This window comes from Chelonia mydas, chromosome 21 (assembly GCF_015237465.2).
Source record: "Chelonia mydas isolate rCheMyd1 chromosome 21, rCheMyd1.pri.v2, whole genome shotgun sequence".
NCBI classification, from domain to species: Eukaryota; Metazoa; Chordata; order Testudines; family Cheloniidae; genus Chelonia; species Chelonia mydas.
The window spans coordinates 14482018-14495796 of record NC_051261.2 but is presented as its reverse complement, the minus strand read 5'-3'; the positions used below and the strand labels follow the sequence as shown (position 1 = coordinate 14495796).

Here is a 13779-nt window from a genome sequence, read left to right as displayed (position 1 = left end):
TTCTTGTTAAACCCTGGATTTGTGCTGGAAATGGCCCACCTTGATTATCGTACACATTGTAAGGAGAGTGATCACTTTAGACAAGCTATTACCAGCAGGAGAGTGGGGTGGGGGAAGAGAAAACCTTTTGAAGTGATAAACACCCATTTTTTCATGGTCTGTGTGTACAAAACATCCTCACTGCATTTTCCACTTTATGCATCCGATGAAGTGAGCTGTAGCTCACGAAAGCTTATGCTCAAATAAATTGGTTAGTCTCTAAGGTGCCACAAGTCCTCCTTTTCTTTTTGCAAATACAGACTAACACGGCTGCTATGCTGAAATGAGTCCCCTGACTGAGTTATAACTAGAGGAAGATGGGGCTTTAGTCTCTCTTTACATGATGGCAACAACAGACCAAGTTCAGCTATATGGCTCCCTTGCTTATCAGACACCAAAGATATCCATTAAAGCAGAGGTGGGCAAACTACAGCCCGTGGGACCGTCCTGCCTGGCCCTTGAGCTCCCAGCCGGGGAGGGTAGTCCCCAGCCCCTCCCCTCCTGTCCGCCCTGCCCCGCAGCCTCAGCTCTCTGGGCCGCTGCTCCTGCCGGGCAGCACGGTGTGGCTGGCTCTGGCCGGGCGGCAGGGCTGCGAGCTCCTGCTGCTCTGAGCGGCATGGTAAGGGGGCAGGGAACGGTTGGATAGGCATGAGACTCCCGGGGGGCCTGTCAGGGGGCGGGGGTGTGGATAGGGGTCAGGGCAGTCAGGGAGCAGGGGAGGTTGGATAGGGGATGGGGTCCTGGGGGGCGGTTAGGGGCGGAGGTCGTAGGAGGGGGTGGTCAGGGGACAAGGAGCAGGGGGGGTTGGATGGGTCGGGGGTCTGGTGGGGGCGGTCAGGGGACGGGGAACAGGAAGGGTTGGATAGGTGTGGGAGTCCCAGGGGGGCCTGTCAGGGAGAAGGGGTGTGGATAGGGGTCGGGGCAGTTAGGAAGCAGGGCCGGTTGGATATTTGTAAGTCTCAGCCTAGTAAATGTTTGTACCAGTCTCCAGACGCCTCAGCCTGGGCTTTGTGATTCTTTGTAAACTGATTCCCTAAAAATTCAGATAAAATTTCAATTAATGATTGAATTCCTCAAATGTCTCTGGACAAAGACAGGCTGCAGCCTACAAAACAGCCCTAATACAGACAAACAAACATTTATTTAACCCATTGCCTTATTATTTAGACAGCACCATATGTGCATGGTATTTTAATAAACAAGGCCCCACGTATTGTGTGATTCTGCGATATCAGCTTCAGTCGTTGCTATAGAACCATGCTCCAGAATATCAGCTTTTGTTTACAAAATTAAATTTCTAGCTCTTACATTTGGGAAAATAATCTCAAAACATGACCTGTGTGTACGGGCTTGTCTACATTGGAGTTATGCCATAATAGCTATTCCCAAATAACTATTCCTAAATAGTTCCATGTGTGGACGTTCACTCTGAACTAAGAGTGCCTTGTTCTCAATTAGATTGATTAAGAAATAATTTGGAATAAAGCATGTTTATTCCAGAATAAGTGTGTCCATATGTGAGTTAATTGGGAATAGATAATCCTCTTTAAATTCATACCCTATTTTATTCCAGATTAATTTTCATGTGTAGACAAACCCTGGTTTACCTGACGCCTATTTGAATCTGCAGAGAAGCTCTAACAATGGCTCTATGAGATGTAAACTGCCCCAGCTGTCTCACTTGGTGCCCGTGGAGTCCTGGACTCTGCAGTTGTGGAATCTTGCATTTTTCCAAGATACCGCAGAAATCCACATTTTCCTGCTGAATTTATCCTTTTCCTGCTGCCAGACACTGAGCTTTTCGCTTTCTGCCTCCCTGCCCTACTGGGACCTGCCTGCAGCTGCCTCTCGCTCCGCAACTTTCCTCACAAAAGGGAGAAAATTGGATTACGTATCCTCAGTGAGCAGGGGCAGGAATGGGACAGGGAACAAGAGCTAGAGTTCAGCTAGGGAAGCGTGGGGAGTCTAAAACACAGGCTGGGCTGCTAGGCAGCCTAGAGACCGGAGCAGCAGCCAAGGCACGGGGGGGCCGAGAAGATGAATTGCTGACGCTGACGACAAGGTCCCCCCCGCCACTGTTTCCTAGCTCCCATGCTGTGAAAGGAAGGAAATTCTAAGCCAAGCCACTCAGACAACACTGTAACTGCTGGATTCCACTGAGCAGCGTCGAATGAAGAACACAACAAAACCAATCTATCATTGAAACTAAACATGTAAGAATTGTAATTCAGAGACTATTTCCAGCTCGAGCTGCTGCTGTTGGATGACTGGGGATGGGGTATTTCCTGGGTATACAGTGAATTAATATAACAGCTGCTACCTTATGTGATTCCAAGGAATGAATTGGGGACCTCCAGAGCACAAAGTATGCATTGTAACAAGCTAGAGAACAGGATAGGTACCTAAACTCTATAACATACCCTCTGTGGCTTGGGCATAGATAAGGGCATATAACACATTGTTTGGTAGGTTTGCTGCAGCATTAGGGAGTCCTTGCAATTGAATTCAGGGGGCCTAGCCACAGAATCTGGTCCTAGTGCATCCTGAGGTAGACAGGGCCCTGTACATAATTCCTTTGTATTCTGAAGCAATCCACATGCAATGGTGCCTGCTATCCGTGCTTTCTCTAGTGCAGGAAGGTGGGAATTCTGTAGCTGATTCAGACAAATTCACAAATTGTTTTCTTTACTGCATTAAACATGAAAAAAGACTATGAATACAGTATCCCCTTGTTTATTTTTATATTACATATGAGGGTTTGTCTACACAGCAGGTGGGAGGTGTAAGGTACCTGCGCTAGTTCTGTTCAACTAGCACCTAAAAATAGCCGCGTAGTTGCAGAGGTTCAGGCTGGCTGCCCATGTGCAATCTCACCTGCCACTCTAGGTGTGGACTCAGGCAGCTGGCCCACGCTGCTGTATTTAGGTGCTAGTCCAAGGTGCTACATCTACCCAAGCTGGGAATTCCACCTCCTTCCTGCTGGGTAGACATACTCCAATTGATTTGAAGGTGCCCTTACTATTAAAACTAGCCACGCTAATACTTTCCCCGGTAATATATAAACAAAAAAGAAATCCAGTTCAAATGACTGGTTAAAAATTACATAAGTGCAGCATTTATTCAACCCAGCCCAGAGCCCTTCAATAAGTGTGGTGCACCGTGGCCTTGGTCTATGTTTCAGGCAATGGTGTTGCTTTATGAGGCAATATGGTGTCCAGGAAACAAGTGTGATGATGATAAACTGGTTCCACTGTATGAAATTCAAGGATCAAAGCATTTGCAAAGGGATATCTATACATATGTGTGGAGGACCAATGTTTATCTGAAGGTGAATTATTTGCAAAAAGGTGAACTGTGCATTTCAAACTCACAAGAGTCAGGCTGAAGTGAATCCATTCTACCACCACATTCAAATTAAATTTAGGACTAAATCTTGAGGCAAAACACTAGATATTGAAGTGTATGGTTCAATCCTGCACTGGAAGTAGGTCTGGTCTAGTGTCTCTCCATCTTCTATAATTAATTTAGGTATTTGTAGGTGGTATCCCATCCATGTACCCAAACTTCTTTAGCTTGCAATAGCCAACAAGATCACAGCAGCATAAGGTGCCATGGCAGCCGATGGAGAAAAGCCATTAAGTTACAAACAGCACATCCTATCATTTGTACACAACAGACACCACCTCAAAAAGATCCCATTCAGATGCAAGAGGAAAGGGAAAGTCTTTAAAGGCTTTTAAAAATGCCATCTTCAATCTGCTGCTGGCTAGAAGACTGCAACCCATCCTGTAAAGCGCTGACCTGGCCATATTTTATGTTTTCATGATCTCCAGGTTGGATTACTGCCATTCACTCTAGGAATGAGCACCTCAACATTATAAAAAACTTTAATTGGTCCAGAATGCAACAGCCCACCTCCACACTGTCATTGGTTGAGAGTACATCACCCTAGCACTCTGCTCACTATGCTGGCTCCCCATAACACAGCGGTTCAGATTCCACCTCTGCACTAATTTTATTTAGGAAGTTTGAACAGGTTTACAAATCTTTGCTACGTAAATATCAGAGACAAAACAATAATTATTACAACAATGAGCTTTTAGAGAAACATTATACAGTAATGTCATCCTCATATCTCTATTTAACAGAGGGTTAACATTACAGAGTGAGTATCTTTACACTTCCCAGGACTTGCTGTTTCTGGTGATTTTTATTAAATCTCAGCACTCATCTTTAATGCTTAAGGAACTGGCCCAAGCCTCCCTCTCTCCATGAACTATGAAACTGTCAAGCTAAAGGGCAAAGCTTTCTCAGCAAATGACCCAAGAGGGTGTAACAAAACAGCGACTATGGGTCTTACCACTTACAAAGCTAATCTTACGCCTCACTTCTTCAGCCACAGCTTTTCCACAGCCATAAAGTGATGCTGAAAATGTCTGATAGGTTTTGTTCTCTCTAAAATACACTTTCTGTAATGGGCTGAGACCGTGTAATAAGAAGCTGGCAGCTACAGATCATTTTCCTGGTGTCGAGACCCAAATGACGTCTTTTCTCATAGATTAGTACTGCTCCGAACACTGTCCTACTATCATTGGTTCTCAACCTATTTACCATTGTGGGCCGCATCCAATACTACCTGAATGGTCCTGAGCATGATGTCACATGGGCTGCAGCTCTGTGCTGATTGGGCCACAAGTGGTCTGCAGGCCGCAGGTTGAGAACCACTGACTGGAGAGAGGTTTCTTTGGTTGTGTCAGAAGGCATGGAGCTCCCTAGCCAATAACTGCTCAACCGCCTTTCAGTCTTGTGTGTCCCGTATGAGCTTTGAACGTGCTGATCAAATCCGAGTATAGAATAGCAGCATTTAAAAACAACAGTGCAGTGTGGGGCTATTAGATCTAGTTTATAATACATTTCCTATCAATTTTTCAGTAATTTCTCTCTGAAAAAAAATGAGACCAAAAAGAAAGCACTATCATGACATCACGGCAAAGTAGATAACTAACCCAAACCCACTCACTAGAGGATGTGAGCACTTCATGGTAAGAAAATCTGACGTCTTTACTGCTGATGCTGCCAGCCCCAGTATCAACTCAGCTCTTTAATGGATTCGGGACAAACATTTTAAAATTCGCCAAAATACATAAGTATACCAGCTGATATAGAGGAAATGAGGCTGCATTTCTTTTTGCTTGTGGATTCTGCCCTGAGATCCTAAGCCGACCTATTGTAACCTGACTGTTTAAAGCTTACTAAAGGTTCCTCCCTCTGCTTGTATTAGTCACATGAAATTGTATAATCTCAATTGCAGCCTTTGCCAGCAGAGCTGGAGTGACCTAAATTCTGTCTGATGACCCTGTTCTTCAACTTCTTGTTATATAAGGAAGCTGGTGCCACATAGGAGAGATCCTCAGGAAGGAGCCAGGGCTGATCCTCGCAAATCACTTGAAGATCCCCAGAAAGGAGATAGCAGCTGATTCTGGGAAGGGCCCAAGGATCACCAGGAAGGAGGTAAATAACATGAAACATGCTTAACAAGGCTGCAGGCAAACCAGGAAATGACACTGTCTCTCACTGGGCCAGACTCATGGCCATGGGGTATTTGCAGTGTTTTTAGGGGGAACCGTGCTCCCATCCAGTCTGCTTCTATATCCAATATAGCAATAATGATGTTACTGTGATCCTTACTCACCCTCCCCGTCCCTGCCCAATCTCCCTCCGGAGTGAACCCCATGTGAGCCAATCTCTGCTCCACCCACCACCAAGTCCTGTGGGACAGCACTACAGATCCCTGGCCATGTCCCCAGACCTGCTACCCCCATATACCCCAGCCATCCAATACATTTTGTGAGAACCATAAACTTATTAGGGGGTTCTGGTCTGGCTTTTAATCTAACAGGCTGGTATCCAGTTTAGGCCTTAAAGGTTCTGGACCCATGTTGCTTATTGAAAGCAATCAGTACCAGCTTCTTTTTTATAAATTGTATTAAAACTCTTAAATTAAGATTTAAAAAACAAGCAAAAAATTATCACTGAAGCTAAACTATCATTATTAGTACTAAACAAATAACTCCATCAAATCAACAAGTCATGCCTCAATATTGGATTGGACTTGTATCAACAGATTAGTACCAAAAGTAAGTTCCTAAGTAGGTAGCTGTGTTTGGTTATCGATTGTTACTAAAGAATTTGACCAAAGTCAATCAAATCTATAATTTGAATCAAGTAGCCCAATACTGAAACCAGGTCATCAGATGATCCTCAGAGCCAATAATAAAGCATCCTTCTTATTGTTTGTCTACAGAGGGAAATTACACTGGTGTAAGACAAGGTGTGAATTTAAAGTGCTGTAGTTACACCAATAGAGCTCCACATGTGGACACTTACTCCAGTATAAGAGTGCTTTTTTCTATTTAGCTAGTTATTTTGGCAGAGGTTAAAGCTAAACCAAAATAGTCATTCTTAAACCGGAGTAAGTTTCCACATGGGGAGCTCTAATGATATAACTACAGCATGTTGAATTCACACCTTACCTTATACTGGTATAACTTACCCATGTAGGCAAACCCTAACCCTTTTGTAACGGTGTATACAAACCCCATACTGGGATGGAAGGGGTTAGGACAATACTGGGCCCAGCTAGCCCGTTAAACCTGCAGAGCATGCGCCAATTGGAGAAAAGATTGAAAAGGGAGCAACCCCAGCTCAGAAGGCTGGAAAAGAGTACAGAGCTACCCTGAAGGCTTCTGCCAAGAGGCTAGAGACGCCTCCCTGAAGTAGCAGGACTGAACTGTGAGCTTGCTCGGGGATGATGGTTTGGTTTTCTTTTCCCCTATCTGGGACCAGAAGCAGAGAGAAGCAGTGGTAGAAAGTGACCCAGGGAGGGTAACTCAGAGGGTCCCTGTGACACTCTCTATCTCAGGGGAACACCCTGCACCCCCATGTTCATCCTTATAATATGATTGTGTGGTATCCAGTGCAAGGTTTGTCATGTCGGGTGTCTTTGGAAGGCTCACGATGCACTGAGCATTGTTGTTACAGTAATGTTACAGGTTGTAATTTCATGTATATCGTTATGAGGTTGAAAATGTGTTCTCATGGCTTAAAGCAAGTCCAGGCAAAACTCTCCATGCACGCCGACGGCCACGCTTTCAGAGCCGGACAAGAAAGAAATTAAAAGACTGGGATGTCTCACAGCTAACAGAAATTTAAACATAAGAACGGCCAGACTGGGTCAGACAAATGGCCCAATCTAGCCCAGTATCCTATCTTCCGACAATGGCTTTGGCCAGATGCTTCAGAGAGAATGAATGGATCAGGGCAATTTTTTTTAGTGATCCACCCGTCGTCCAGTCCCAGCTTCTGGCAGTCAGAGGTTTAGGGATACCCAGAGTATGGGGTTGCATCCCTGCCCATCTTGGCTAATAGCCACTGATGGACCTATCCTCCAAGAACATATCTAATTCTTTTTTTGAACTCACTTATACTTTTGGCCTTCAGGACATCCCCTGGCAACGAGTTCCACAGGTTGACTGTGCATGGTGTGAAGTACTTCCTTCTGTTTGCTTCAAACCTGCTGCCTGTTAATTTCGTTGGGTGACCCCCTAGTTCTTGTGTTATGTGAAGGGGTAAACAATACTTCCCTATTCCCTTTCTCCAAACCATTCATGATTTTATAGACGTCTATCATATCCCACCTTAGTCATCTCTTTTTCAAGATGAACAGTTCTATTCTTATTAATCTGTCCTCATACAGAAGCTGTTCCATACCGCTAATCATTTATGTTGCCCTTTTCTGTACTTTTTCCAATTCTAATACATCTTTTTTGAGATGGGGCGACCAGAATTGCACACAGTATTCAAGGTGTGGACATACCCTGGATTTATAGAGGGGCATTTACTGTCTTATTATCTATCCTTTTGCTAATGGTTCCTAACATTGTTAGCTTTTTTTGACTACTGCTGCAAATTGAGCAGATGTTTTCAGAGAACTATCCACGATGACTCCCAAATCTTTCTTGAGTGGTAACAGCTAATTTAAACTGACAGTGGATTTGCACACTATTCATCTCTTGCAGCCTTCTGGACCTTGTAGGATAGGAGTTGGAACTACAGACAAGGAGCCAGACAGTGATGGTTCAGCACTTCTTTCTAGAGGACCTTCAGATGCAGGGAGACTGGATCAAAGTTTGGAATGGCCCGTTTGCTGATTTAGTGACTTCCTCTCCACAAGGTGATCAGTCTTGGAGATTCTGGAACGTCACTCTGCCCTCAGATGACTTGTTGACCTGAGAGGAGAGGCTTCTCGGCCTTACTCTTGATTTGCCAATTTGCTTGCTCCACCTTGCAGCAATTCCCTCCAAGGTCTTTGCATAAGTCAGGTGCAAGGCTTACCGTCGAGCCACAGAGTTGAGTTCAACTGAGTTTGAATTACATCATCGTTAGCAAGTGTCAACCAGTCAAGCAATTTTTAAAATATTCAGTATTTGCCATATCTTTGAGGCTATTGGTCTGTGACCCCCTCACCTGCAAAAAACTATTTATATAATCCAGATACTTTTGAGGAAACCGACTTGATCTTAGCTGGGTAAAATGTCTTAGAGAAACATGTCACCAGTTCATGGAAAATTCAGTATAAAACCCCTATAAAAATAACTAATGGGAAAAACCCTAAGGATATGTCCACACTGCAGTAAAACACCCGTGGTTGGCTTGGGTCAGCTGACTCAGGCTCACGAGGCTCAGACTATGGGGCTGAAAATTGCAGTGTTGATGTTCGGGCTTGGGTTGGAGCCTGGTCCCTGAGACCCCACGAGGGAGGGGACAACAAAGCCAATGGCTCCAACATTCATTCATCAGCAAAATAAAAATAAATACAGAACTTATTACAGATTTCGTCATCTTCACTGTAAATCTGAACCTAGGAATGGTCTTATTCCTCTTGCAAACAAGGAATTCTAGTAACCTTCCAATTTTGGAACTGGGCTATGGGTCAGGCAGCTTATCTTCTGAAATCTAAATCTTGATAAAGAAAGGTTAGGACTCATCGAAATGAAACCCACTGACAATATACAATTGTAAGCATTGTGTAAAGGTCTGCATGGCCCATGTCGACTTTTCTCCTCTTATTTTCCATCTGTCTTTAAAAGTGGAAAAAGCGTGTGCTGATCTCAGTGTCACTCCCTGCCCGCAACGATTCCCCCTCAACAATCAAACATCCAGGAGCTGATTCCCACTCTCAGACTCCATGGCCCCACCCCAGTTCTCTTACCTCCCCCAGCCCCAGGATCATCATCCACCATGAAACAGTCCTGACAGACTCCAGCAGTGTCATTCCCTGCATCCCCCCCACCCCAGGAGTCCCCCCATAGCTCCCCCCAGTCCCTCCCCTGGGATTCCCCCATAGGTCCTCCACCACAGGGGTCCCCCCATAGCTCCCCTCAGTCCATCCCTCCCCCCACCAGGGGTCCCCCATAGCTCCCCCCACCCCAGGAGTCCCCCCATAGCTCCCCCCAGTCCCTCCCCTGGGATTCCCCCATAGCTCCCTCCACCCCAGGAGTCCCCCATAGCTCCCCCCAGTCCCTCCCCCGGGATTCCCCCATAGCTCCCCCAACCCCCCCCCCCCAGGAGTCCCCCATAGCTCCCCCCAGTCCCTCCCCTGGGATTCCCCCATAGGTCCCCCACCCCAGGGGTCCCCCCATCGCTCCCCCCAGTCCCTCCCCCCACCAGGGGTCCCCCATAGCTCCCCCCTCCCCTGGGATTCCCCCATAGCTCCCCCCAGTCCCTCCCCTGGGATTCCCCCATAGCTCCCTCCACCCCAGGAGTCCCCCATAGCTCCCCCCAGTCCCTCCCCCGGGATTCCCCCATAGCTCCCCCAGCTCCCCCCACCCCAGGAGTTCCCCCGGGGGCCCCCCATCGCCCCTGTCACGCCCAGGCTCGCCGGGCAGCACGGACCGTGGCGGCCTCCCAGGGGCGGCGCCGCCGGCGGAAGCAGGAAGCAATACCGGCTCTGCTGGAGACGCCGGGGCCGCGGAGCGAGGCAGGTAACCAGCCCCCCCTCGCCCCGGAGAACAATGGGCTCTCCCTACCCCCCCTCCCAGTGAGAGTGGGACATTCCGAACCCCCCCGCCTCCAGGGGGACCACGTGGTCGCCGCCGCTCCGCCACGAACAGCTGGGACCCTCCGCTCAGTGGCCGTGGGGAGTTCCTCCTGCCCCCAGCGGTGGGGTCCTCACCCCCCAGGGGTGGCAAGGGGGCCTCCTGCCCTGTCCCCCCCCCAGCAGCGAGATCCCCCCCAGGGGTGGCAATGGGGCCTCCTGCCCTGTCCCCCCCCAGCAGCGAGATCCCCCCAGGGGTGGCAAGGGGGCCTCCTGCCCTGTCCCCCCCCCAGCAGCGAGATCCCCCCAGGGGTGGCAATGGGGCCTCCTGCCCTGTCCCCCCTGCCCTGTCCCCCCCAGCAGTGAGCTCCCGCAGCGGTGGCAAGGGGGCCTCCTGCCCTGTCCCCCCCCCAGCAGCGAGATCCCCCCAGGGGTGGCAAGGGGGCCTCCTGCCCTGTCCCCCCCCAGCAGCGAGATCCCCCCAGGGGTGGCAAGGGGGCCTCCTGCCCTGTCCCCCCCCCAGCAGCGAGATCTCCCCAGGGGTGGCAGTGGGGCCTCCTGCCCTGTCCCCCCCCCAAGCAGTGAGATCCCCCCAGCAGTGGCAATGGGGCCTCCTGCCCTGTCCCCCCTGCCCTGTCCCCCCCAGCAGTGAGCTCCCCCAGCGGTGGCAAGGGGGTCTCCTGCCCTGTCCCCCCCCAAGCAGTGAGATGGCTCCCGGCACAGGACCAATGGTGCTGGGCACTGCCCATACAGAGAAAGACACACAATCCCTCCTCCCCTTCTATCACACGCACGCACAAACACAAACACCAGGATCCCCTGGCCCTTTGCCCCTCCATGGATAGTGGAGCAGGAGCCTCCCTTAAGTGGTAGTTACAGAGGGGTCCTCCAGGCCTCCCCTCCCCCAGCTGTGATATGAGGATCCTACTAACCCCTATCCCAATACTGAAATCCTCTGCTTCTGCTCCCCCCAGTGAGGGTGGGGCAGCCCCTCCTCTCTTAGAAGTGACAGTCCCACTCCCAGAGTGGCATCCTCCTGAATGTGCCCTGAATGTGCATTTCTGGACCTGCAACTGGTTTGCTGGGTGACCTTGGGCAAATCACTTTCCCTCTCTGTACCTCGTTTTCCCTTCTGTAAAATGGGGATAATGATATAAAGTGATAGTGATAGATAAAAACTAGCTATTAGTTTTGGAATGAAAAGCTGAAAATTTCCATGAAATAATGATTCTGGCAAAACATGTTTTGATAGTGTCAAAACATCAGTTCCTACAGTATCAAGCCATTTCATTGTGATTTGTTTTGTTTAGATGTTTATATTAAAACACTAAATATAATATATGTGCCTAATATTAATTATATATAATTTTGTTTAATGTTTTATATTATATTAAAAGTCTAAAGGAAATGAATCCAAAGGAAACATTTTGACTTTACCCCATAGAATAATTTCATCCAAGTTGACATGTGCCCACGAAATGTTTCCATTTCAACAAAACTGTATTTTTCGAAGGGAAACTGTCCTATCAAAAAGTTTGCACCAGATCTAGTTATTACTATTGCTGAAGGCTGGGCACTATACCAGAGTGGAGGGGGAAGACGGGAAAGAGTTTCGTCTGATTTTGATTCTCTGCTGATTTGTAATGAAGGGAGATACGTTGCTTTGTGGGAGACTGGTGCATTTTATGTGGGGAAGTGTGTAATGGGAAATAGGAGGGGAGGAATGTGTGTTTTGGTGGTGGGGGGGGGTTCATTACATCTGTAAGAACAAATGTGCCTATCTGATGCTCTGTTCCAGCTATTTGATATTACTTTTGTTGTAACACTTCCCCAAGAACCTCACTGTCTCTGCTGTGCCCGTGTTGCAAGGTGTCATATATTAATCTAGAGCCTGCCCGGTCTAATTGCGGAAAGCTTCTGGCAGTGCTAATGTGCTGCGTGTATCGATCAGTTCTCTTACAGTTCTGTCAACTGTTCAAAGTTCGGTTTTAGCTGTTAATGGGCTTCCCTCTTTAATGGGGATTTGGAAATCCCTCCACTTCAGGAATTCCCTCTTTTACAGATCTCCAGTAAATGGCCAACATGCCTCACCGGACCATTCATCTCTTCCGGAAGGGACTTCGGCTCCATGACAACCCAACTCTGCTGGCCGCACTGGAGTCCTCGGAGGTTGTGTATCCAGTCTACATTCTGGATAGAAAGTTCCTGATGTCTGCAATGAATATGGGAACTCTGCGCTGGCATTTCCTGCTGCAGTCTCTCGAGGATCTGCAGAGGAACCTAACTAAACTGGGCTCTTGCTTACTGGTTATTCAAGGAGAGTATGAGTCGGTTCTTCGAGACCGTGTTAAAAAGTGGAACATTACCCAGGTGACTCTAGATGCTGAGATTGAACCATTTTACAAAGAGATGGAGAGGACCATACAAGCTCTGGGGGGAGAGATGGGATTTGATGTGCTTTCTTTGATGGGCCACACTCTGTATGACATCAGACGGTACGTAACTGCCACAGGGCAACGATCTTTTGTTTATGTTTAGCTTTAATAAATATCGGTGGGAAATGCCTAGTGATTCTGATTCTTGTAGATTCTAATGTTTGAGCTTTTAGAGGGTTGAGCTTCCTGGGGTGAATGTAACATTGTGTGCCCGTCAATAAAGAGCAGAGGAGGGAATGCACATGAATTGGAATTGGGGCTGTGACTTGGTTTGCTAGTTATAATGTAAATGTTTTATTAATATGCACTCTTTGGCTATTGGGTTTAGTTCAATCCTTTATATAATCTACTCTTTAAAAAACAAAATCTAAATCGGCAGGGAAGGGTGCAATTATGGTTTTTTTACCCATTTCATCTGATTATATCAGTGTTTATTTTCAAGCATGAGGGGTTTTCTAATCAGCTTAACTTTTTGCCCACAAAAGAAATGAAAATGCGAACACAACCAGTCAGATACTGTTTGCGGTTTATTCAAAACTGAATGGCTGCAGACACTAGAGATTCATTACGAATTTTGGAGATCAAATCGTGTTTTGCATTATTAATTAATAAACCCCTGATCCTGTAGACACTTGCGCATGTGAGCAAATCTGTATATGTGAAGCGCCCTGTTGAATTCAAAGGGATATTTGCATGTATAAACATATTTGCGTGGATAAGCCTTGACAGGATTGGGGCCTCAGTAATTGATTGCTGGACAGAAGTGACAGCAAAGGAGGGTACCATCAGCATTTTAACTTCCCCTGTCTGCATGTTTTGAGGATTGCTAGTAGATAGGTTAATTCAATTGTTTTGGGCTAGAGGATTAAATTTATGATTGCTTGTGGTTGCTATGGAGAGATGGAAATCTCTCATGTTCTGAAACTACATCTTGTTCTCCATGGGGAGAATTCCCTGTGGCAGTAGAGAGGCCCATTTTAGTCACTGGCACTCCATCTGGTGCTGGGCTCTGCCCCCACAAAGCAAATTGCATGATTGAGGCCTTGAGTGGTCACTATCTTCCATCGTGAGGCTGATTTCTCCTCCACTCCTCTACATACCACATCCCACAAAAAGGGTTGTGTGGCCTTTCGTTCTTGCAGGTGTCATCTGTGACCAGGAGAATTCCATTTTCTTTTAAATTTCTTGCTAGTGCAAAGATTTTAAGTG

General features: G+C 47.2%; 1 protein-coding gene across 4 annotated transcripts in view; it reads left to right on the top strand.

Annotated features, from left to right (window-relative positions):
* The first annotated feature begins 5397 nt into the window (after positions 1-5397).
* LOC102945380 (cryptochrome-1) overlaps positions 5398-13779 on the top strand; it is a 37683-nt gene continuing 29301 nt past the window's right edge. Inside the window, exons 1-3 of one of the 4 annotated variants that reach the window (XM_043533665.1) lie at positions 5398-5550; positions 8118-8272; positions 12198-12630. In XM_043533665.1, coding sequence (XP_043389600.1) covers positions 12209-12630 — 422 coding nt within the window. In that variant the 5' untranslated portion in view covers positions 5398-5550; positions 8118-8272; positions 12198-12208. Of the gene's footprint in view, positions 5551-6750; positions 6832-8020; positions 8273-10009; positions 10083-12197; positions 12631-13779 lie in introns of those variants that run through there. The other 3 variants (XM_043533663.1, XM_043533664.1, XM_037885018.2) reach the window with 3 other exon arrangements.